At 47.9% G+C, this 25,795-nt stretch overlaps 1 protein-coding gene across 3 annotated transcripts; it reads right to left on the bottom strand.

Annotated features, from left to right (window-relative positions):
• Positions 1-279: 279 nt before the first annotated feature.
• Positions 280-25,795, bottom strand: AKAP1 (A-kinase anchoring protein 1). 3 transcript variants are annotated; one of them, XM_068655646.1, is made up of 11 exons: positions 25,641-25,795; positions 10,355-12,041; positions 8,247-8,380; positions 7,069-7,195; positions 6,706-6,833; positions 5,462-5,639; positions 4,640-4,790; positions 3,970-4,037; positions 2,432-2,505; positions 2,037-2,102; positions 280-1,908 (listed from the first exon to the last, which is right to left on the bottom strand). In XM_068655646.1, exons 2-11 carry the CDS (start codon positions 12,015-12,017, stop codon positions 1,846-1,848), a joined length of 2,652 nt encoding a protein of 883 aa, XP_068511747.1. In that variant the 5' UTR covers positions 12,018-12,041; positions 25,641-25,795; the 3' UTR covers positions 280-1,845. The 3 variants fall into 3 exon arrangements, with proteins under 3 accessions (XP_068511747.1, XP_068511746.1, XP_068511748.1); XM_068655645.1 differs by having other exon boundaries at positions 25,637-25,793; XM_068655647.1 differs by lacking the exon at positions 25,641-25,795 and adding an exon at positions 18,525-18,888.

The following is a 25,795-nucleotide window of genomic DNA, read 5'->3' as shown; positions in this document are numbered from 1 at the left end:
GTCCACAGGGTAAATTAAAGCTGTTTTATATATGGTGGAATTGAGTACCAGTGCTCAGGGTAAGGCTTTCTAGTAAGTAATTCATCATAACATTAAATCCAGTTTTCAGGTCCTTCACAAAGTTTGAAGTAAAATAAACTCTACGAGATCTGAAGCTTGACCTTTCTGTATCTGTTGAAAACCCATTGGGATCTTATCTCACCTGCTTATCCCACTAAGCTCCCTTCCCAACTCTGAATCACAAGAGGTCTGGAAATGAAGGCTCTTAGTCATCACAGATTGATTAAGACAGCTTAAAATTCGAGCTTTAATTGAAATGGAAAATAAACATTCCGAAAGGATATATGTTTTATAGATTTAACTGAGTTACCAAATTTAGTTTTCATTGGACATTATTGCAAACATGAACATTAAATCATAAGCGCCAAATAGAGAACTCAAAAAAAGGATATAATCATACCATATCAGAAGGGATCGGACCAAATGCTTTTGTAGGCAGCTATCCAAACATATGATGTACTGATGCGTTAGCTCACAGGATGTAAAGGCATCCTTGAATCCACCTGAAAAAGGTGGAGGCCTGACTACATCATTTTCCTGGCAAGTATCTTCTCCGCCAGCCATAAATCCCAGCTCAATACATATCTAAAATGATATACATTAGAGGGCATATGTTTAAGAGTATTAAGTCAGCTTAAATTACTCGAGCAAAATTTTAAGTTTGGGATAGAAATCTAAAAAGGAGCAAAAAAAATTGAGAGAACACCACTGCAATATTAATGCCAAATTGTTACTTTTTTTTTTAAAAAGAGATCTGTACAGTAACATAGCAAAGAATGCAGTGATCACAATTCAAACCAGACAGCAATTTAAGGGAATGCTAATCCTGTATACAGCAGAGCAGAAACACTCCCCCATTCGGATGCTCCATATATGTTGGCTACCCTAATGCACTCCAAACCAGTTCTACCTACATAGGACATTTTGGTGTGAAAAAAAGTTTCTGTAAAGTTCCCTTTGTTTCCAGTGTTTTTCTTGTACAAAATATTACAATGTTTTTATATATATTTACAGACTTGCACAGCTAGAAAAATACAAATTACAATTGGGCTTGGCAATCAGTTCTTTTCTTTAAATACATGATATTTCAAGAGCAAAATCATAGTGGTAGCATATCCTGCACTTCAAGCATCTGCACAGAGAAGCCTTCTTCGTTAAGCATATCAAGCATAAAAAACATGACTGCAGTGAGACATGTGCCACAGTAAGCGCAACAAATGCGATTCATCAACCTCCTGGCATCAAGAAGATACAAGATGAATGCAGTTTGTGCACATCAGTGGCATGATATAGAAAATCCATTACTGAATATTAATTTCCTTAATAACATTCATTAATTTCACAGGCAGAGCCTGTTAAAAGAAGGACAACCAATGTAACTTTTTGGAAAAGCAGACATCAGCTTCATGGGGTATTATACATCTTCAACAAGAATGCAATCACAGTTAATATTTCAGGGGCATTTGCTAACTTCAAGCAAGCCCCAGGGTTCTATGAGTTTTTTTCCATTCAATTTTTGAATAGAGGCCAGGGAGGATTTTTTGCTTTAAAGCTACAGTATCTCTCATTATGGCTTTTAAGACCCTGCCTTTCACTGAGATGAGGTATGTGTTTCTAGTGAAATGGTAACAGTTGAGCAAAACAAGTTTCAATGGACCACAAAACTCTGTATGCAGGTGTAAACAGATCTTCCTGTAAGAGGTTGCCAAACCGAATTGTAACAGTGCAAAACAGGATTTTTTTTTTCCCTGTTAGGAAAAGGTTGTCGAGGCATCTAGGACATTGCTAGTAGTTGTCAACCCACTGAGCAAATCCTCTTTCCACCAGAGTTCTGTTTATCGACACCACCTGGAGGCAGAGGAAAAAAGAAGAAAGGTAAACAAACCACTAGCAAGAAACACCAAGTTCCTTATCAAGGAATGAGTCTGCACAACCATAAACTTGAACTATACTGAAAAAAAAGTGTGCCAACATACCTCATCTCCCATCATACTCCACAACTGTATTAGTGGCAGACCTGTTGCATTGTCATAATTTGTGACCTGGAAACAGAAAAACGTTAGCGTGCAGCAATTCCGGTTCCCTCCATGGTAGATGCAAGGCTAGCATCACAGAGTGATAGTCAGTACTTAAAACCAGGCGCAGGTGTAAGAAATGTAGCCATTGCCAACAGGCAGATGAGACACTCTGCTGGCAAGTTTGTTGCCCCATTTCTTCAAATCTGTAGCCTTGCTAGAATTAGTGATACATTTGAGAACTGCATTAAACCAAAGGAAGCTAAGGGATTGTCACAAATACTACCAGCTTCCCACTTGTCCTGGTTAGCTTAGTAAAATTATCAACAAGGCTTTTCCAGACAGCTCTCATGTACCTGCGCCAGTAGTGCTGCCCCTCTGGTCATCTCACTAACAGCGGCATCAGCTTCTGATGAAAAGTGATCCTCGTCTTTGGAAAGAAAAGAACAGGAGAAAACAAATTAGACATTCACAGCCTTTAAAGGCCAGAAGGCACTATTAAACTAATCTTGTCTGACCTTCCACATAAGTTAGGCCAGAGAATCCTCACCTACGGTTGCTGTAGGCACTTGCTGAAACCAGTCTATTAAGCTGGAGAACACAGAAGTATTATGCCTGCTGTGTTGCTGAGGGGACAGGATGAAGTGCTTTTTAAAGCCACTAGCCAAGTTAATGTGAATATAAGTGACTGATGAATTAGGAAGCTTTAAAAATAAAAGCAGTATTCTTCTGCAGTGCCTTTGAGCTGCCATTAATATTTTGAAGATTAATAAACTAAGGTCAGGGGCCTCAGGACTCCTCAGAACTTTCCTGACCTTGCACTGAGTGCAATACTATATGCAGAAAACTCAAATATTTGTCCCACAGGCTGGCTGGCACCTGACCAATGCCAAATGCATGCTCTGCAAGCACTGGAAGCCCGAATCTCACAACCTGCACAGCTGATGGTGGTGCTGCTGCTAACACCACACACAATGCAGCAGGAAGCTCATGTCCCAGTCAATGAAGTGATTGGACACAAGACATAAGTGCTTTTATTTCAGACAAAAGCTGCTTATTTCCTATTAAATGGTTGAAAAATAAAAGTTTCACCTTTGTGGTCCCTGCCCTGAGATAATCTCCAGCAACAAGTGAACTCCCTACATCTCTGCAAATACTGAAGGAGGTAGATGGCCTCAGGCAATGTGTAAACCACTCACCTCACCTCTGCTAGCAGCAGCTTAAACCTTGCTATCTATCTACAGTCTTGGCAGGGCCTGTACTAAAGTCCTGCCAGCCAGAAGCTCCAGTAATAAAACCCAGCCTGACCCCTAGCTTACCCCTTCTGCACCCTAGGAAGGCCATTTTTTAGATACCGATACAGTGAGAATCTTAAAAAAAAAAAAAAAAAAGCCCAACACCAGGAAACAGAAACCAACCAAAAATATAGAAAACATTTCTAGGCAGTGACTGACATTCCAGTGCTCAGAGGGCAGTCTTTTGAACACAGAATGTACACATCAGGCATTTCAGCAGGAAAATGTCAGGTATTTGTCTAGCAAATTAGAAATCAAGTTTGCATTTACAGTTACTCTACAGCAGAAGGCAGAGTAGTTACAGCTACTTAGTTACACTCTGCCAGACCTGCAAGCTTGCTGTTTGAGAGAGTAATTCATTCTCTCCTTCATACAGGAAAAAGCCTGGATATTTATGAACTTCCCCTTGAGTCAGACAGCTTGTGCCATACTAGCTGATTCAGAAGAAAAATATTTCTTCCAATCCTTGCTTGTCACCTCAAAGGCTGCACTTGCAATAGAAGAGAGAAAGTTTAGACCAAAGCACTGCTTGCATGTAGCAGGTATTCATTTAAGCCTGCGGGAGGAGTGCCAACAGTACCTCTCAAGAGCTCCATTACCTGGAAGTGGCACCACGTTGTCTAGTAAAACTTCTGCTCCTTGGAAAGGTAGTGTTACAAAATCAGACCTTAAAAGAGAAAGGAGTTAAGAACATACCTTTAAATTACTTCTATATTCTTTAAGGTGACATTGATTAATTACACTAACAGGAATTCAGTTTAAAATTGATGACAGTCCAAAACAATCAGACTGTTCTTCCACAAATCTAAACAGCAAGAAATTGTCTGATTACCACAAGAAATTGGATTGGGCTCCAACCAAAGATCACCTCCATAATGCAGGTTGTGCTTCTTACCCCTCAAGCCCCTGTGGGTTCTTCATAGGGCAATCGAGTATTTAACGGGCTGGTATACAGCTCTGACAGCCAGTGAGGGTGAGGCATACAGAACTTCAGTTTTATTCCTAACTCAATTATGCCCTTGGGACTCCTGAAAGCATCCTTTTGCATCCATGTGCTGAAGGGGCAGAAGTCGCATGACTTTTTTTCAAGGGGAGAAGAGAAATTGCAGGAGCACAGTAAGCTCTTAAGAAATCCACGCCCTCTGCTGGGACAAGTCATTCTAACACTTCCCATTTCAGCAGTGAAAAACCCTATTCAAACAACACTGATGCCTCTGATGGAGTTTCAAGCCAGATATTGCCTCAGGCTACAGAAAAGGAGCTAGAGACCTGATTTGTCTGAGTGTGTCAATCTTCACTCTATCATATCCTCCATAGTCCACGTATCTGATCTCCACTTCGCTGCTCTCTTTGATGTAGCCAACAACTTGAGCCCGCCACCATGCCCCATCCAGGCCTGGAGCTGCGCAGATAATACCAACTGCAAAGCACAAGAGCACGGAGAGGCTCAGCATTAGAAGACTTCCAGAAATCAGCACTTCACACGTTAGCAGTACTGCAGTTATCTACTGAGAATCAACAGCACTTCTTCCACTGCTTTTATCTTCTTTCAGCACCACCCACACCCCCATCAGATAAGGCCTACAGGTGAGACAGAGGTGGGTTTTAGTCTTCAGTCTCTGCCAACATGACGCTGTTGTATGCAGGTATACACCTCTGTCTCAGCCTTTGATCACCAGCAGCGAGGTCCATCTCCAACAGGAAAGTGAGTGCTAATAACCCCTTCCATGTGATGCAGCTTCTGCTTTACACTGCGTCCCAACAGCTGCATGATAGATTCAGAAGCAGTTCTACATTGTTAGCAAAAACATACCAGACACTATGTTAATTAGAAAGAAACTGAGACGGATCTGATCTCATTCTGAATTTCAACATGCAACTAAGTGGCCTGGGACGCACTCCAGAGATGAGTGGCATAAGAAAGTAAAGCAACATCTGTACTCTGACAACAGCTTGAGAAGCCATGAAATGACAAGTGAAATATTCTCATCTACTGAGAGACTTCCCAAACCTAACCCAGGAGCATTGGGCTTTTGTATGACTTCAGAGGAAGCCTCAACTAAACAACTTGTGAGCAGCCAAGTTACTTGCCTTCTACAGGTGTTGGCAGGGTTGGAATTCCAGGTTGAGAATAGCAGACATACATCTGCTGGTCCAGGCTACGCAGGACATGGAAAGTGGGGTGCGTATGTTGCTGTAGAAACATGTGTCCTGCATTGACTTGGTTAGCCACAACCACTTCTACAGTGACTCCATCTGGGAGCATCAACTGCCACAGGGAGGAGAAAAATACTCATTAGCGTTTATTACAACACAAGCTTCAGTCACATTAGACACTCAGAGCAACTCCTTGTTCCGCCACCAACTCCTGAGGCGGACAGACACCAGTGGGAAAGCACTAATATGATGATAATTCACTTCCAAAGGCTGCTTTGGACCAGGACCAGGAAGTACTCAGTGTGCTCAGTACTGTGCTGTAGTACAGGAAGTCAGATTTAGGGAAGGGCCCATCTTGTATACAAAAAGACTATCAGCACAGAGCAGCCGTAGGACTTATTTACCCAAAAGATCAGTGAGCAGAATTAGCAATGATGCAAGTCATGTCACATTGCACTATCAACACAGTACAACTTGCCTTACCCACAGAGCTTTTAACACCAAGGTAATCTGTGGGAGCTTTAGATCCATGGAGACAGTTATGTGCAGTTACTATATACATTTTAAATGTCCAATGCAAGCAAAAGAGTGTTTCTAAGCATCTGTACAGCACAAGCATGAGAACTCCTCTGGAACACTAATGTGAAAGCCTTCTCTAAGTGCAATTAGATACCATTAGAAAGTAAAACATTTTGAGAAGACTAGCTTCAAGATTTAGGGCAGTGTCAGTAATGACAACACAGCAGTGTGACATTTTGATCTCTCAGCAAGTGGCCCCTAAGCAGAAGGGGCAGGCAATCCAATCAGCTCCAACCTGAAGTGGTATTTCCTCAGGCAAACCTCTAGTCTGGAGGACAAAGCCTACTAGGCCAGATGCACAATTACATGACATTAACCCCAGCCTGGTAGAACATTCATCTACATCTACATTCAGCTACATCTCCCAGTTCTATTTCCATTCTACGTGTAGCAGAACAGCAGGCAGCTAATCTCATCTGTAGCAGTTACGCAAGCTGGACAACAGGTAACCACACAGATGCAAAGGTGTTTTGAGGGAACCTGTGAACTAGCAGGTTGTTACTGGTAAAGGGCCATGTGGACATGGCATGCTATGAATGGCCGTGACCAACAGCAGCCTTCCACCCTGACACCAGGGAAGGCAGCAAGCTGAGGCTTACCCAGGAAGTCATAGGGAGGGAATGAAGCGTCAGCGATGGTGGAGGTGGAGCATAGATGTTGGTAAGACTTAGCTCTTTGAACTTCTTGCCAATAAGGCTCAGTGCTTTTTCTACATCATGCTGGGAACCTGGAAGACAAAAATCCAGTAGAAGATCTGTTACAGAAATATACTGGGGACACATGCCCTATGAGAAGCTAGGGAACACTACAAGAAACCTTCTGGGCCACACCAACAATTTGCAGAAAAAAAAGCAGAAAAGTTTTATAAAGCACCAGACTCAGACTGTACAACTGTTCTGAAACCCTTGCCCATCTAATTACAACCAACAAGCTGGGTATAAGACTGAACAGAGAAATCTCACCTTCAATGTGACAGATCTGGAAGTCATGGGAATAAGGTAGTGTTGAGATATAAATTTTGGCACCAGATGTTTGCTTCAAGAAGCTCACGTACCTCCCTTGTTTGCCAATCAAGCGGCCAACTAAATGCTTCATGGAAGAGAAAAGAAAAACTGTCAGGAAGAGAAATACAAATCAAATAACGCTCTCCATGCCTTATTTCACCCACATTCCCAGTTCCTGCAGAGAGCCAGGCAGGATGAACACAAGGTAACACCATCCCAGTGCAGACTTCAGTTGGTCTGTGATAAGTCAAGGCAGATACAGATCAGTAAGTGCAGCTCATTTTAACAGATTTATCTTTATATCTTGCAGAAGAACATAAAACCCAAACAGAACAAAATCAGGCCCAGTAAATGCTACTGTCTTCCCACAGTCAGTGAAATCACATCCTCTCCCAGTCTGGACTTCTCTTTTAAAGGTTAAAGGAAGGAAAACATGCTATATTCATCTTTCATTCAAAATATATACTATGCTGCAGCAATTTTAAAGCAAGTTAATTAGCTTGGTTTACTCCCTTTATAATCTATCATGCCTATTAGGCTATATAGCCCTGGGGCAGCTATGCAGGGTGCACTCAAGGCAGCAGCACATTTATCCTACCAGGAGATGCAGTTTCGCTTTACTGATCATCAGCATCCAGATCTGCTGAGGAGCAGAACTGCAAGAGCAATGACACGTCTGGCAGCCATGAGCAGTTTTGCATAAAGTTGGAAAGAAGGGATGAACACAGCCCTAAGAACACATCCTCTCTCTTTATAATGACCCAAAAGAAGTCTCATTATGAAGATGGAGATGCAAGCAGCTCCATAGAATAGCTCAGATCAGCATTCAGCTTGTGAGGAGTTTAGACAGGCAGTTGAAACATCCCTCCTACGTAGCAGGGAAAAAAAATCTCTCTAAATGGGGAGTAATGAGTTTAACACCCGGTGTTACCCTGGGCATAGCCCTTACATGCCTCTTCTTTACAGCAGTGCACAGCCTCTTCACTCCTGTTGAGTTGTAACAGGAGCTAAATGTTTAAATCCTTGTTTATTTGTTGATCTCCTTGGGATTGCATTGAGCCACTACCAGACTGCAAGAACCAGAAGATCACTATGTAGGGCAGGGCGAGAAGCATGATGGGCTGGTGCCTGGTTACCTTTGGAACCTCGATTTCCCAGATAGTGAGGTCAGACTTGCTGGATTCTCCTCCTGGCTTAGAGTTCTGGCGAGTTGCTGTCTTCCCCAGGGCACAGCCACTGTCCACAGAATCCATGCTATTTACATCCGAACCTACAAAACACAGGCACCTAATCAGCACTCAGATAACCCACACAATTAACCCAGCCACCATACACAAGGCCATGAAAATATATCATTTAATACAAAGGTTAGGTTGAGCTTTTCCCATGGATTCACGCAGGACGTTCCTATACCAAGCTGCAGTATTTCAGTAAGAGTCAAGCCCTATCACGCAGTTTACTAGGAGTTTCCTTTTGTTCCCAGAGGAAATCCTGAACACCTCTGGGAGTGCACCAGAAGGAAATTCAATTTCAGCAGGAGCCTTTCAAACAGTGACACCTTAGACAGCAGAGAGACAAGACACTAAAAGTCAGTGTTACCAACTGAACAGGAGCTCTAACATCAGCACAGAGCTGCTGCTCTAGAAGGATATTTTGCATTTTCTGCATGGCTTACACAGGGCTCATCACAGGAGTTCAGCACACCAGGAGGAGGGCACAGAATGCTCATCTGCTCACCGCGCTGACATCACATTCCTGCCCAAACAGGGGCTGCACGGGGACTTAAGAGTGTCAGCTGTGCTCATATTTTCCTCTTGCCCAAACTTCTCACATGCTTGAGGAAACAAGGAACCTGAATTGATCTATGGTTTGTTCCCAAACCATCAGTCAATATCAAGGTGGTTTCCACTTGGGAAGGAGAAGAACTAAAACAGCTTCCTCCTGCTCAGCATATCACAAGACTGGTCCTTCCTCCAGATAAACAGGCAGAAACACAAAGATCATCTCCTCCTTGTAGGTATTCAAACCATCCAACATAAGACCAAAAAGAAAAAAAATCCAATAGCTGCTTTACATTTTCTACATCTTAGCTAGCAATACAGCACAGATGCCTAGAAAGTCAAAGGCAAACAGTGCAGCTGTTTGCCACAGCCCTTCTAGACAAGGAGGAGGATTTGAGTCTCAGAGCTGGGTGTGAAGGTCAGCTGTAGGACCTCTTATCCAACACAGACACATCAGCAACTTTACCTGTGATATCCCCTCTCCCCTAGCCTTCAGCTGTCTCAGCACAGACCTTTTAGCCCCCGTCATCACCAGGCTGCACAGCACATTCCCATCGCACCAGCATTCACAGCAAGACAAAACTATTTTCTTCCTACAGTTACTCTCACTAGTCACAACACTTTGTGGGTTTAATCCTTAATTTTTGGCAAACTCAGTCCATGTCTTACAACAAGCAGGATCCCCACTACTTTGCAGCAATTACAAAGGCATCCTGTCATTAAGGGCTGTTGGCACCACAGGGTCCTATAAAGGATTTTAACATCCATCCCCAAGGTCACATGGGTCAACATTTGCTCAGACAGCTTTGTATTCTGCCAGGCACACATCATCCAGGATCTAGAAGGCAAAAACAATAGAGACAGATGGAGGAACTCTGTGAGCATCGCTGCCTGTTGAGATTACTTGGCGTGCACCTACCCTTCCAAGGGAGAACAGGCTCCAGGGTAATTGGTCTGCAATCAACTGATTTTATCATGATTTGTTAGAGTACTTCTTGGATTCATGCAGCAGCACCCCAGAAGGCCCCACACAAGAAGAGATTAGATCCCAATGCTTATTAGAAGCTGCCTGATCCAAAGCAGAAATTTGCATTAGCAGGTCTCAAACCTGTAAGGTGTTCACCAGCCTGACCTATGCCCAGACACACTCCAGTTCACTGGGCTGCTCAAGCACATGCTTCACTTTCAGCAATAAGTTTGTGCTGAATGGGGACCAGCCCGTTCACCCTGTTGCAGTATATGCTGAACATCACCGAGCTAACACCAGGTACTACAGAGAGGGGAATTCTGACAGATGTTCAGAGTAGTTATACCCACCTGAACAGGGGGCTTAAATATTCATCTGCTGGGAAAAAGTTAAACATGAAGAAGATTTATCTGAACATGGTAGTGAAGCAAGGGGGATTCAGCACATCAAGTGCTTGTTCACCACGCTTTTGTATGAGGTTTTTCAAATCTCTTACCTCCCGAGTGATCTCCATCAATCTCTGCTGTCCAGTTACTGTCCTGACGCGGGTCTGGCCCGTCTTCCTTCAGCATCCCGTTGCTGTATGGCACTTTGCTGTCTTCAGGGAGCTTCGGGGTAGGAGGCTTTTCACTTGGTACTGAGCTCTGCTCAACAGAAGTGTCTTGGGCTGCAGATGTGCTCAGTAAGTCCGAATGCTGGCCTGATGTGACAGACAGTGTTGTGTTCTGCAGCGGGTCCTCTGCACTTGTAGCACCGTCAGATGCGCACATGCTGCACCCAGAGTCCTCCATAACCAAGTGTGACTTTCCCAGTGACCCTCCATGGCTTGCCACAGGAGTCCGATCGACTCCTTGTGACTCACCATGCACACAGTCCTTTACCTGACACTCTTTCGTGTCTCCCTGAACAGGGCTGGATAAACAGCTGTGCGTTAAACAGCTGGAGCATGTCACACGCTGATCACATTCCTCCACCTGCGTGGGTGTCAGCACCGCAGCACTCTTAGCAGCAGCGCTCTCACCTCCTCCCACAGCTTCTGCTGCAAGCACCTGATCAGAAGGAACAGTGCTTGCCCTCTCCAGAGGCCTCTCGACTCGGCTGGCTGCAGCCTGGCAGATCCGACTGGACACATCACTTACAGAACCAGACAGCACTTCCTCAGTTGCTGCCAAAATGACCTTAGAAATGATCTGTATTGCTACTTGCTCAATTTTCTCAACTTCTTCCTTGTCCAGACTCACTCCTCCGATCCTCTCTCTTTCTAATTCATCTCCTTTGGGCTGCGTGTCCTCCTGACACACAGGTACAGTACTGCCACTCAACTCGGACATCTTTTCTTCCCTGGACTGCTCCAAACAGGCAGACTCTGAACTATCCGGTAACATCCTAAGCACGGAGTCCTGGTGACCTGATACAACTTCAACTTCATTATTGAGAAAGGCTTGTGGGGTATTGGCTTCCTCCTCCAATCCCAAGTGAAGGGCTGTCACACGGCCAGCATCCGATAGCACAATTTCTGGCATCTGGCTTTCCTTAGGGGGCTTAAACGAAGAATCATCTGACTGCTCTGCATTGCTGATCTCCTCCGTGGTTCCCAAAGACTCCTGCGTCAGTGTCACAGATGCCGATGGCTGCTGATCTTGGTTTGAACTAGAGCCTGAATCCTGTTCAGGGCTGACTGCAGCACTGCTGTGACACTTGGAGCTCTTTGAGACCAGAGGGAGAGAAACACAAGCAGGGACACTGCTTTCATCTTGAGATCCTAGTATTTCTAGTTTTTCACTGTCGTCCTTGACGGTGCTGGGCTGAGTTGTCGTTATTGCTGGGGCTGGAAGGTCCCGTGAGAAGTCTAACCCCTCGTGAGACTGATGCAGAAGAGAGGGTGTCATCGACCCTGCCGGCAGCAGGGAGGTCGAGGTCTCGTTCTCTGGGCGTTCCTCTTCTGAGGAGAGAGGCAGTCTTTGAGGAACACGTGCTTCTGTTTTGGGTGATGAATCATTCTCTGGCAGTTCTTTCTGCTGCTCTTCTGCAATGGCTACCACTTGTCTGTTATGATTGCTCGGATGCTTTTTTCTATAGGAATAGATCCACCAGCAGCCAAGAAGTGCCAGCACTCCAGGTATGGCGTACGGGAACAAAGTGCGAAAGCGCAAAGCCATTTTACAAAGCCTCAGCAATTAGACCTAGAAAGGGAAACAGAAAACTGGTATTAGAATAGTCACATGAAAGGTAACAGGAAGGCTAAAGTTTCATAAACGCCGTGAGCTATTTCTGTTAGCGCGGACAGGCTTGTTTTCCAGCCACTCTTCAAATTCATGTCTCTGCTCTATCAGCAGGCTGTGGAACAATGGAACAAGACCTTTCCCTAGCAGTAGGGATATTGGGACATTTCTCACAGGTACGTTTATCTTGGCAAGCAGCTTCACCTTGCCTCACCTTTGCAGGTCAGTACTACACACAAGGACAGCATCCAGCACTGCACACTTCTCCAGCAGCAGGCTGCGCTCACAGCACAGCTGCACCACAAACAACCAAAAACTAAGACTTGATACACCGCAGGTCTCCCCGGTTCTCTGCCTGAAAGGCACATCATTCTTGAGAGTTCGTAGATGGACATCACACACACATCTCTTAAATACAACAACTAGGTCAAGCTGAACTGCTCTGCAACCTTCTCATCTACAGTGTTGCAAGAGGGTGGTGCGTGGGCACGGGACTCAAGCCTGCAGTTCAGTAGGTACAGAACATCAGTGTGCAGCTACTCCACTTTTTTTTTATTTATTTTACACACACAGCGAAGGCATTTCCAAACAGAGTGCCTGCAGCTTTATGAAGCAAGTGTCTCCCAATAACCAGAAGTCCCTCTAAAAGATCTCATACTTTCCAATGGAAAACCAACACAGCTATCAGAAAAAATTCCTGTTTCCCCACCTAGCCATTACCACCACAGGATGGGTGTACATTGAAGACCAAGGAACATTAAGTCCAGTCAGAACTCGCATGCCCCTCCATGCCATACAGTAATCAATGGATTTGCAAGCTAAGCAGATGGGCAGTAAGATCAGTGTCAACGCGCCCATCTGCCTGCCGCTTGGTTTCTGGTAAAAGAACATAGCTATATAAAGGGAGCGCCGCGGCAGTAAATCAGGTCACAGTGCTAAGAAAGGCAAGTTACCTCCCCTGGAAAGACGAACCCCCAAGCCAAGGGCTGTCACAAGACCAGCTGGATATGACCACATTGGACAACACAGACAAGAGAGAGTTACTCTGCCCTGTTGCGGAAAGATGCCAGTGGATACCAGCAACAGGAGGCTCTGCAGGACCAGCTCCTGTGCACAGATGCCCAGGACATGTATGAAAGCTGATCTCAACAGTTTAGTGACAGATGAGGGACAAGATTTACAAGCTTTTATGCGGCTACATGGACTGATATAACATGGGAAGGCCTGCAGTTTAAGATAGCTACAAAGACAGCAGCATGCCAAGGACTGGAGAAATATCCTTGTGCTTGCAGACATTGCTACCCAGGCCCTGAGAAGCACATAAAATGCCTGGCTAGTTAAAGTGTGTTCTGAAACAGCCACAAAAAAAAAAACCAACATCTAACAGCAGCTTTTAGAGTCAGAAATGCAAGCACAGTCAGTCACTGAGCCAGGAGGTAAGTGAAAGAGCTGGGCACTTGTAGGGCTGTCCAGCAGCCTTAGCAGTAGGTGCATGAGCCGAAAGCCAGGAACCAGGAACTCCAGAGGGGAGAAGAACTCACACATTAGAATTCAAACCAGGCCAGGAAGAAACATCTATCTGAGAAACCAGTTTCAGGTTACTTCAGTTTTCCTGCAGCTTTACACATCCAACACAGGCTTTGCTCTGTACTTCTCCACCTTCCCGTGAAGGTTTGTGTTCCTTCCTCAGCCTGATCGCTCCTGGGGAGCTTTCCCACTTCTTTTGCACAGGGAAGAGCCCTCACCCCATACTGAACCCTGCCTGCTGCGGGGTGACCCCAGCAATGCTCCTCCACATCTGTCACCCCCACACACATCACCCAAAGTCCCCGCACAGAGCAGCTTACACTGGAGCACACCCGAGGCCGTGTCTTCAGCCTGCCAGGTCGTTCTGCATTGGGTGCACTGGTGTTTCAAAAGGCCAACACCACCCTCATGAGGCAAGAGACCCCCAGGCCTTCTGTGACTTGTAAGTCAGCAGGTGGGAGCTGCAGTGAAAGGTGCTGGTGGAAGGCAGTGGCGCCTGCCCCAGCAAACCTCTGTCACCAAATTAAAAGGATCCCAATACTTCTTTTGTGAAGCTTTTTGAAGAGCCCCAGATGACAGAGGACTGAGGTTCAGTTTTTCCAGGAGAGAAGCACGACTTGCAGTCTGCTTAGTGAAGTGTTATTTCAGTTACTTCAATTTCACAACGCATTAGAGGAAAATCAAGCAAAGCAACTCCAAGTGCCTCTAACACCACGGGAACTGTGGCTGGGTTTAAGCTGCCAACAGCTTGCAGAAGCACACAGCTCCTGGTACAGCACATTACGGGGGGCAGCAGGATGACCTTGAAGCTTGCTTATACTACCGAAGTGACAGCCGTCATACCATCACTAATGGACAGGCAAGAAGAGATAATTTAGTCAGGACTGCTCCAGCAAAGGACATCACTCACGATGTGCAGGTTTCATGCCAATTTCAGACAAGTACTGATAGATGAATAATCTCCTGCCTTTGAATGACTGAACTCCCAGCAACAAGGACCTCTTAATATTCAGTAGGTGATGCTGTGCTCCCAAACACAAGTTGGGAGCCTCAGCCTGCTGCACATGCTTTGGAAAGATGCTGGGAATTTCGGGATCACCTATCCACACAGGGAGTGCCAGTGAAGGAACGCACCCTGACTGCTTCAGCAATGGCTCCTTCTAATCACGTTTCGAGCACAAAGCCAGGGAATGGTGTGAGACCAGGGTTGCACTTTCCGAGCACGCAGCCCTCCGGGCCCCGACGCACCACATCCTCCTCCAGCGCTGCTCGCCGCCAGGGAGTTGTGTTTATGCTACGACCAGAATCCAGGACATGGGCACACTTCTAACATGCTGAACAGAATCTCTCTTAATTGCAGTTTCAGCCTTTTCTTAAAAAGGGTTCTGTGGCTTTTTCAGGCACCAAAACAACTTAGGAGCATGCTTTCATGTCTATAAATAGACCAGAAAGCAAGATGGCACACTGTGCTTTGCCTCTTCTTTGCATTAGCATGCTGCTTGGATAAAGACAGACATCATTATGAATCAATTCCACCAAATTAGTGAGTGTCTAGGTCATTCCAGTGGCTCGTGCACTGCCTGTTCTCAGCTGGGTCAGGGCATTTGCGCCCCAGGTCCCTGCCGCTCCCTGAAGACAGGCTGCTGAGAAGGGACCACGACAGGGTTTGTCAGAGATGTGAGGCTGTGTCAGCTCCCTCCACAGCCCTGCCTGCTCCAGCACTTTCCTGCTTCTAGGCCCAGCTGGAAGTGCTCCCTGCCCAGCAGCACAAGGCACTTCAGCATTCCCAACAGGTTATGGCACGGGACCTGCAGGAGCGTGCACACTGCTTGGGCACCCTGGGCTGCTCCACTTCCAGTGCCGCTGCAGATAAAGGAGCTTTTTCTGTACTCTGAGGACTGAGGTTTGACCTCAGACCCCTGCTTTGGATAATCCTACTGCAAACTCTGCCCCTCCCAAAGGGCAGGAGAGCTCTGTGCACCTCAGCTCAACAGCCAGCCAGCAGACTCTCAGCCAGCCAGGACTGGAGCTGCCCAGACACTGCACTGCCCTGCAGACTTGAAGGACAGCCCACAGCAAGCTGTTTCCAAGAGTGGTAAGGATGGGAAATACACGTAACAGCATTTTAACAGTGACATTAGCCTAGGAAAAGCAGTCTCGATAGAGACACTACTTCAGCATGCAGCTCCAAAGTTTGGTCTACACTAAATTTACTAGGCTGGCAGCTGTTACTCATCTGACTTTCAAGAGGTGAAAGCTGCCTCTCTTACTGTAGCGTGCTTGCAAACCCTTCCCTGCCTGGATGCTGTTGGCACTTGCACCGCAGTCATGCTCCTCCATTTACAAGCCTCACCGAGCTACACGAGGCAGTGCTGACATGCCTTTCCTTAAGGAAAGCCTGCAGCTGGAACAGAGCTAAACATTTACCCATGTCCCCTGAACAGCCTTGCTGCAGAGTGCTTACAGTTTACATTTTCCCTGAGCAGGAATTAAAGCAAAACACAATGTGCCTGACGATGCTTACATACAACGGACTTTTCTCCAAACAGGCTTCGACTTTTACCAGTAAGCAGCAAAAATAAAGGTTGTTTTCAGGAGATAGCGAAGTCATAGAAGTGGGAACCACCCACTGGAAAAAGAGCATTATCTAGTTCTTTTCTAAAAGCATAATATTTCTTAGACAAAAGAAGACAATCAAGTTAGTCTGTTGACTATGCTTAGTCTGCCGCCACCGGAAGAGACTTGTTATCAGAGCAAGCACTCCGACCACAGCTTCCAAACACATCTCTGCTCCAGGGCCCCAGTCTTCTCAAGGAGCTCCTCATGTTCTAGCTGGGTGACAAAAACATGCCTCCCTCGAGCTCAACCTGAGCATCCAGGTCTCAAATAATCCAATGTTCGCTGCAGATTTCTCACCTCTTCCTCCATCCACACCTTTCCACCACAGGAGCAAACAACTTTATCTGAGCTAGTCTGGATGCCAGCCTCACCTCCTCATCTCAGTTGTTAGGACTCGGCAGTGAGACAAGTAAATAATGAATATCCAAAATCATGACTAGAAAGTTTCTTGCTCAATCCCAAGTCAAAAGGTAGCTACAGACAATTTAAGAAATCCTGTAACATCTCTAGTACATCATGAGTTATCAATGCTGTTCTATGCAGGCAGTTGGAGCCTGCATTCACTGGACAGTCCTATCAACAGCCTTCACATGAAATACTTCCAGCTGGCTTTATACAGGCAGGTCTGAAGATAAGCTTTTGGTTAATGGCAGCTTCTGACTGCTTCCTCAAACAGATTTGACAGTGAGGGGAAAAGCAATACAAACCTGTACAATAATTTGGATTTAGTGTTTCATTTTTTTAATTTGAACTTGGTAATTAGAAAGGGTGAAGTCTGCGCACTGCTAAGACAAAAGGTTCACATTTATCCTCTACAGTACAATGGCACATTGTGAGCCACTGCTAGCACTCATCTGCTGTCCACTTAAGTTTGTAATTAATGCAGAATCACCCCACAAGCTGTCTCTCAGGCATACCACAAACTCAAATTAAAGCCCATCACATAAGCCCATTCCCAGCAAGCTTCCCTGATTAAACAGACAGCCCCATTATTATCCGATTCCCTATTTAGTTGCACCAACTGCACAAACAATAGTCCCACACAGCGCTGCAGCACAGGAGACGGTAGCAGGATGCCCCACAGAGGGACAGGCCTGTCCCAAGCCTGGCAGACAAAACAGTTCCAAGCGTTCTTTTGAGCACTGTTATCATTTAAGATAAGACCTTCCCTCTTCTGCAATATTTAAAACAGTGGGGATTGGTGGTTTAGCTGACTGCTCCTTGTGGAGTTCCTTTAATTTCTTGGTTTTAATTTAGCTAGTTTCAGCAAGAGCTGCATTACACTATCAGCGACCGTGCCAAATGGGAAGTCCACATCCTTCCATCAGCTCGGCCGGGATGTGAGGCGGTGGTTCCGCACGCGATGCCAGCAGACATCGCAGCGTGCCGGCCTGGCTAGGCAGCAGCCAGCACCCACAGGCAGCTCCCGAAGCAAGTGTGACAGGAAGGCTCTGCCGGCCTGGTTTTGGCAGGCTGGCTGTAATGTGGCTTTTGATGTCATGCCTAGAAGATGGCTGATTTTTAACCTGCTTGACTGAACGGTGCCAGAAAGCTTGTAGGATACAGCACCGACTTCTCTTCTGCCTCCTCTGCGAGAAAGCCCCTGAAGCCCACTGCCCAACATGTTCCGGAGTGACAGAATCCCCTCCCCATTGCTAGTCTGACAGCCAGTTCAGGCGTGCAGGGGCAACGGGATCATTTAGGCACGCAGGGAAGAACGCCTGGGGCTCTCCTGCCAGCAGCAGCGCACAAAATGGCAGCTTGTCAAGTCACATGGCCTCCAGCACTGCCAGACCGCAGGGAGCCCGGCCCGCCGGCCTTCGTGCTCCTGGGGCAGGAGCAGCCCGCAGGGGAAGCACAACAACCCCAGGGGCTGGGACCAGGGACAATCACTGTGCAGACACCAGAGCCAACGTGAAGCGCTGACGCCCTGGTGCCATTCCCCAGGACACAGGGCCCCACACGGTCCGGCACCAAAAATAGAGCCGAACCAGCGCTGAGCTCGCACACTGTACACGCTCGGCCCGCACCACCAGCCACTTCCACTTCCTTCTGGCATCTCAGGAATCCGGCCTAAATGTCACACCTTACTTCAAGGCAGAGCCACACAGCTGCAGCCAGGACACGAGACTTCTCCAAGCAGCTAAATAATCCCCTCGGTAGGTCAGGATGGGACTGGGACAGTGAGGGGAAAGGAGGGGGCAGTCGGCTCCTCAAAGCTGCATTCGGACTTGATTTATGGAGAACTGCTGGTAAAGACAGCGAGATGAGGACAAGAATGGACACACGCTCGCCTACCTTAAGAAAAGTCTGAGGACAGTCAGCTTGTTCACATTAGGGTCCCAGAGCAGTTTTAAGCCACCTTGTTTCTCTAGCCAGGACAAGCAATCCTTCAGCATGCACATCCTTATAAGGCCAGAAATGTTCGCAGCATGAGCCTCACGGAGAAGCCAGATAACTCATCCTTACGGCCTGAGAGGGGAGCTCAGCAGGCTGCTGCTGCAGCTGATTTTCAGGGCACAAGGAGGGTTGTCCTGGGGGAAAGCTGCTGCGAGGCCCCATGGGGGAGAAACGCACACAAGCTGCAGGGACCAAGCCCCCCAGGGACGTGCCCTCCCGCACCGCTGCTCCCGGCCTCCCCCGTGTCTCCCTGGCCCGGCACCGCAGAGGTTACACTCCAGACCCCGCCGGCAGGGCGAGCCAAGGCTGGAATTAAATACCGGCCTGACGGATCACAGAGCGAGCAAGCAGGCAGCTAAATTGGAAATGTGGCTTCGAGAGCAAGGCCAGGACGCCTCCCTGCAAGCCCTATGGTTAGTGATACAGCACTCGGGAAATAAATACTATCTGGGTGAAAGAGAACTGGACAAGGCTGGCACAGTTCAACTACATGGGACCACGTGAGCTCTTAAAATTTTCCATGCTAAAAATAACCAGGAGCAAGTGCTTTGCCTTATAGGAGGCATATGAACAAGAGCTGACAAAAGCCTAAAGAACTGGAATCCCTACCAGTAAGATTTAGGTAAAGGAAACTACCGCACAGGACCAGCCACAGAAAAAACTTACTTCACCTATGCTTAGCATAGGTCACATTTTCAACACTGCACTGAACTGCCACAAGACAGCCACCACCCAAACTGCAGCTTCTGTAGGAAGACGCAGGTGGTGAGCCTGCGCCGCGGGGACCTCCTGCCTCTGCCAGGTCCCCGGGAACCTCCGTGGGAGGGAGGCTGCAGGTTCAAGCAGGGGATGGAAGGGTGCCAGAACCAACACTGACCTCACAGCACAGGCCTGTGAAGTCACAGCGACCTGCCACATCAACTGGCTGCCAGCCCTTGCATCATCACCCACTCGTGGTCTCTGTGGTATCAGGCAGCCGCAGGAATTTGTGGCATTTCAGACTCCTGCCTTTCCCACCACTTCCTCCTAGGACAGCCTGGTGCACCCATCGGAACAAACATCACCCAGAGGTGAGAGCTCAGGAGCCATGACTCAGTAGCAAACAGCCAGGTAGGTAGTAGCAAAAAGACAGGTAGGAGCCAGGCAAGCAAGATCTCAAACTGGATGGTACTTACTTAAAAAGAAATAACAGATGACTTTCTCTTTACTTAATTAAAGTGAAGAGTTCTGCAGCAATTCCTGCCTCAAACACCAGCACTGGGAGACAAGAACAGCAAGAGATACTCCTTAAGCAATACCTTCTTTTTACAGCCTAGTTAACATTGGTTACACAGCTCATGAAGCCATCTCCTCTGTGATGGAAAACTATTAATGAAGCCACCCTACAACCTTACAGTATTAAGGAACCAGCAGTCCTATTTGCAGAGGGATAAATTATGACAAGCAAAAGCCTGAAAAAGCTGGTTGCTGTAGACCTAAACTAGAGCACTGGAACAAGAAACACCACAAACACCAGGCTGTCTTTTATCTCTAAGATAAAAACTGCTTTCAGTGTAATCAGCTTCACTGATGTTTCTACAACAGCTCACTCCCCTCCTTCACAGCTGAAGCTGCTATGCTGACAGCCCAGGCTTTATTAATATTTCATTTTACAGTGGGAGAAAAGTGCATGGAAACAGGGACTAAGAAGTACTGGACCAGCAGAGCTCCTCAGCTCGAGCAGCAATATTTCTAAGCCAAAACAGGTCTCAGAGAAGTTTGTATTTACACTCTCACAAGCAGAGGTTTACAATAAAAGTATCAGTCTAGCCAAACTGTAGGGTTTTTTTTGCAGGTGTATTGGAAATCACCAAGAAGCTCATACATATGTGAACAGCAAGCACCAGCAACCCTTGCCACCTGCACTGCTGCATGGATTAATGCAAGGCCCTGAGCTGATCACACCTGCTATGCAATAAGCCACAGGTTACACTTAGTAATTAACATTAACCCTATCAGATTATCAAACTCCTTACTTCACTTTATATCTTATTACCTTTCTGCTCCAATCGTTTCATTATTTATAGTTTCCTCAGCTAAGCTAGTGTGTCCCAGTGAATCCATCTCTATCACAGAGAAAGGCAAGATCAATTTTTTCACTGCTTTGTCAGGAAGATGTCTCAGACGCAGAAGTGAACTTCAGAAACAGTGCCTGCACTGTTTTACTATTACCACCTGGATCCTGGCTATTCCTCAAAATTGGGTGAAGTCTGCCACTTTGAGTCTGCTCCAGACAAAGATCCAGACCAAATGTCCTATTGCTTTGAGCTAACAAGAAAAAGTTTAGCATGTTGGCTAGAGACCACATAACCTTTCCATTATCAGTCTGCTTTAAACAGCAGAGAAAAATCCTCAGATTCAGCCCAACCCACTCTGTGCACAGATATCCCTGACTGGGCATCGAGCAGCACTTCTTGCAGCCAAGAGGCTGAGGCTTCAGGCATTGCTTTCCATACCCCGTACCTTCAGAGACCCCCGGCCAGCTGACACACGCAAGAACAGCTTCCTCCTCACCTGCCTGGAGCCCACTGGGACCTGTCTGGTGTGCAGAGATAAGCAGCAGTCAGCATGGCTGCTCTGGCTTGGCCCTGTCCTTACTGCATCTCCCACGTTACCGGGCAGGGGTTTTGTGGGGTCCTTTCCAAACGTAGTTTCTTTCCTCCCCGACACACCTACCAGTCTACATTCAACTCTTTCTGAAGCATTTTTCATAAAATGCTGAAGAGAATGAGTCGTCTGCAGGACAGGCAAAGCAGCTTTTATTATCTTCATGATCTACTGCCACATCATGAACTTCTTCCATAAATCCAAGTTTTATCTTTCACTCTTTCTGCATGTTCACCCAGCTTGGAGAATAAAAAATTATTTTCTGGAACTTCTGAAAAATTGCATCCAATACTTATGGATTTTGCATCTGCTTCTCTATCAGTGAAACAAATGCAGCCCTTTCTAAGGACAACATGAATGCCCACTACAGGTGCAGCTTATAAATGAAAATTTAAGCAGCCAGTTAAGGTAAAATGCCTGGCATCTACACTGATTTCCAAGGAGCAGGCATGCATAGCACCTAGGAACAGAAACTAAATGAGCCAAATGCTTCCAATATGCGCTGCACAAAATAAAAAAACAGACCTGAATTTTCAAGGAGACAGAGCCGTGAGGTTTACATCACAAGGCACTGATACAGCTGTAGGAGACAGCGAGAAGAGGCAGCGCTGAGACCAAACAGGTATCTGGGGAACAGCATCCAGCCGGCTCACTAGAAAGCATACTGCACACAGCAACGAGACCTTGACAAGCAGCTTCTCAAAACAAAAGCTGGGCTAAAACAGAAAAGCAAAAAGTGGTGTTGTTTGGTTAGAAGCCTCGTGCCTCAAGCCTGGCTTGCTGCAAGTAAACCGCAGGAGTGCACAGAGAGGAAGGATTTCAAATGTTTGTGAAAAAAGCACTATATTCATCTACATCAGGAGGGAACAGCAAAGGCTTCACTCATATTTAGACTGAACAAGCAGGAAGATAACTTGTAGCAAGCTTGTTAATGCACACAAGAAGTTACACAACATACTTCAGGCCTAATCAGAGACAGCCAGGCTTCACTTTGATCTGTATTACAGTAGCACTTACAAGCCCTCACCCGAACTACCTAGGGGCTGTTCCCATACACAAAACGGCTTTCCCCTACGATTGAAGGCTGCATCCTTCCCTTGGCTTTGGCAGCCCGCTTTTAAAGAACAAAGTGAAGGTAGGCCAAGTGACCTTCCTACAATCGCCCAGAGCTGGAGGAAACAAGGAACAGGTACTCCTGCCAGCCAGCAGCCCATCCTGAACAAGACACTACGCTCCATTCAACCTGAAACATTTTAGAGAATTGGTGTTTGCATTTTTGTCCCCCTAGATACCACAGAACTCTTCTAACCTCACATTTCAGCAGAAGGCAGAACACAAAGCCAAGCTCACAAAGGATGCTCCTGATTACAGAAGGGGAGAACTGCAGAATCACATGCCTGAGTTTTATGGGGAGATTTCTCTCTCCCTCTCCAATCCTTGTTCCAGAAACTTGACGCTTCCCATTCACTGATTTATCCCCACACAAAGCTAAAGCCCCCAATACAAGAGGCACATGCAGATCATGAGCTTTTGCTAGGAACTGCTGCTATTTATACACAGGGAGTTCAAAACCAGCTAGAGCACATGGTAAGTTTCTCATCCTCATTGCCAGGTGGCAGTAGAGGTCAAAGGCAGTTTTCCCCAGGACCTCTTCAAGGTCTACAAGCAGTGATTTGTAAAATAAAAAATGATTTTAAAATGATCTTTCATGAAGTATTCAACTCTGCTATGAGTAACGTACTGGGGCTGTAAATTCAGTTGGTTTCCACCTCGGGCACAAGATGCAGCAGCAGAAATATTGAACAATCTGTGCAGGGGGCAGCAATAAAACAGCAAAACAGCTGAAGAGATTGTCTGCAAAAGCCATGAGTGACATGAAAATATAACACCTTCTACAATTCCTGTAAGGAGCAAACTCAATGGCCTTAATTTTCAGGAAGCAAAGCACCTGCTAATGAACAGCTTCTTGCAGGCATCTCAAGGTGGCTGCCCCAAGTGAGTAACTTCACCAGCCAGCCATTTGTGCAAAGCGCTCCAGAGGAGCACTGTAGTTAGAAGTCAGGATTTTAAGAAGGCTAGTCATTAGATCTGAAACACTACACAATTAGAAGTAATTAATGGTTTTTAATGACTTCTAGATGTTACTAAGGGCATGCAGGGCTACCAACCCTAGCTTACTACAGTCCCCTTGGACACCAGAAATATCTTAAATCATTTTTTCACACCAGTTAAGCACACATGAAAGATGAAAGTCAGAGATAAGAGGGGTATGTTGCTTTAAAGCACTACGCTCTTCAGATAACTCTACTATTGCAAAAACACGCTTGCTCCCAAATACACCCCGAGTCAGCCTGCAATGTTTTCAAAATGAACACAGGAGTCTCAACACAGCAAGTCAACTGCTGCTGGCTCTGAGCAGCTTTGGCTCAGACCTCAGCACACAGCTCCCGTCACAGCCCGCTCCCAGGAGAATCTGCAGGAGCCAGGCACCTGCGTACCCGGGTGGGTCTGAACCACAGGTACCTCCACCTTGCACTGTGGGTGGTGAGGGGAATTCCTGCTGTCTAATTTCAGGCACCAGGGAATGCCTACAGTAAAGCCAAGGCTTTCTAGGCAGCTGATGAAAGAGAGGGAGGTTTTCAATGCAAGTATCCCAAAGCCTCTCTGGAGAGCTTTAAGAAGGAACCTGGTTTCTCAAACAGGTGGCTAAACTTGGCACAACTAAAGAGAACACACCTAAATCAGCAGCACCTATCAGAACGTAAAAACGTGTTCCTGCAGCACCATCCCATGCAGATCCTGCAATAGTAGCAATTGTTTTTATGTCTGACAGCAAGCCATTTGTAGCCCTGCTGTACAAGGAACTGTACAACCATGACGAGAGTCACCTGCCTGAATCCCCCAATGCTGACATTTCATGAGAGCTTTCAGAAGTCCTTCAAGAGCTCAATGAAACATAGGAAACAAGGTGTCAGATGAAGTGCCAGCCGAGCAGTACCAGGACAGCCAGTGTCACAATGCAGAGGTGGATTCGAGGAAGCTCCAAGCACAGCTTGAGCCCTCCAGGCTCCCTACTCCCTTTAACTTAACAAAAAAACTTAATTTTTTTTCAGAGCACCAGGTGACACATACAAGCAAATCAATGAATCAAGAGCTAAACTGTACGATCAAGATGCACGCAGTGAAGCTGCACTGTCCTTGTTCTGAAAGAGTCCAGGTACTCCAAGAGCACCCCCGGACAGGTACAGCAGTCCGGCAGCCACCTGCGCAGCATTTCACCCCCTACCCAGGAAGCTCATTAAAGAACGAGGAGGTGAAGTGACTTGGTCACCCAGGGACTCTGGCCGAGCAGCGAGCTGAGCTGCGTTGCCCTGACAGCTCCAGCACACGCTACCAGGACGAGCCCTACCTGAGCCCTACCTCCCTCGCCAGGGGCTGTGCCACGCTCCAGAGCGCCATGTGCTCCTCCTCGGCTGCGCCGCGCGCACGCTGCGGGCTGTAACTCGGTAGATCATTCACAGGCACAAAACAAACAGGAGAAAACTAAAGTTAACTTCTCCCGATCCTACTTTCCCCAGCGACGAGCCGTTTCCTTTCACCCGAGACAAAGTCCACGGCGCCTCTGATAACACCCCGCAGGTGCTGCTGCGGCCACCCCCCAACCTCCGCAGGCAGCAGCGACCCCGGGAGCGCAGGGAGGCGGAATTCCCTCCCCCGCTGCCATCCCCACGACCTTCACTTGTGCTCAGCAGACCGGGGGCGGCGGGGGGCAGCTTTCGGGGCCGTTTCCCACCGCCGCAGGCAGCGCTCGCTGCCGGGATGCCCCCGAGCCGCCTGCCAGCCCCACGCTGCGCTGCCCGGGGAGCGCCCAAAGCCGGGCCCAGCCCCGGGACCGCGGGGCTCGGCCCCTCCTCACCTCGACAGGGGGAAAGCACCCGAGCCCGGAGCGGTGCAGCCCCGGGGCCGAGCGCTGACAGCGGGGCCGCTGCGCTCCCGAGCCGGGCCGAGGCGCCCCGAGCCCGGCCGCCCCCCTCCGCCCCTCCCGGCCCCGGGACCCGCAGCGGCGGCTGCCCCGGGGGCACGGTGCGGGCCGGGCCCCCCCCCCCCCGCCGCCTGCCCCCACGGGAGGAGCGGGGCCGGGGCCGGGCGGGCCCCGCCGTGACCTCGGCGCCGGGGCGGCGCGGCGGGGCCCGTGCGCGGCGGCGCTGACCTTGGGCGAAGCCACCGCGGCCTGAGGGCGGCCCGGGGGGGGGAACGGGAACGGGAACGGGAACGGGAACGGCACCGGCAGCGCCCCGAGCCCCCCGCCCGGCCCGGCTGACAGCGGGGCCCCGCCGCTCTCCGCCGCACGGCGCCGCACTTACTTACGGACGGACGGCGCTGCCCCTCCCCGTGCCGGTGCCGGTCCCGCAGCCGCCCCGGTGCCGCTGGCGGTGCCCGTCCCGGCGCCCCCCGCACCCCCCGGTGCCCACGTGCCGCCCGGCCGGGCCCCGCGCTGGGACATGCGGCCGCGCCCCGCCCCG

Source organism: Anas acuta, chromosome 19 (assembly GCF_963932015.1).
Source record: "Anas acuta chromosome 19, bAnaAcu1.1, whole genome shotgun sequence".
In the NCBI taxonomy this organism is placed as follows: Eukaryota; Metazoa; Chordata; class Aves; order Anseriformes; family Anatidae; genus Anas; species Anas acuta.
The sequence above is the reverse complement of the archived record's forward strand: the minus strand, read 5'-3'. Positions and strand labels throughout refer to the sequence as shown.

Bases quoted from the DNA above. Each gene is read 5' to 3' on its own strand.
- AKAP1 (XM_068655646.1), bottom strand. From the start codon at position 12,017: ATGGCTTTGCGCTTTCGCACTTTGTTCCCGTACGCCATACCTGGAGTG. The intron at 8,381-10,354 runs GTAAGAGATTTG...TGTGTTTTGTAG, and splicing joins TGATGGAGATCACTCGGGAG to GTTCGGATGTAAATAGCATG. The intron at 2,103-2,431 runs GTACATGAGAGC...TTCTGTTTCCAG, and splicing joins GGGCAGCACTACTGGCGCAG to GTCACAAATTATGACAATGC.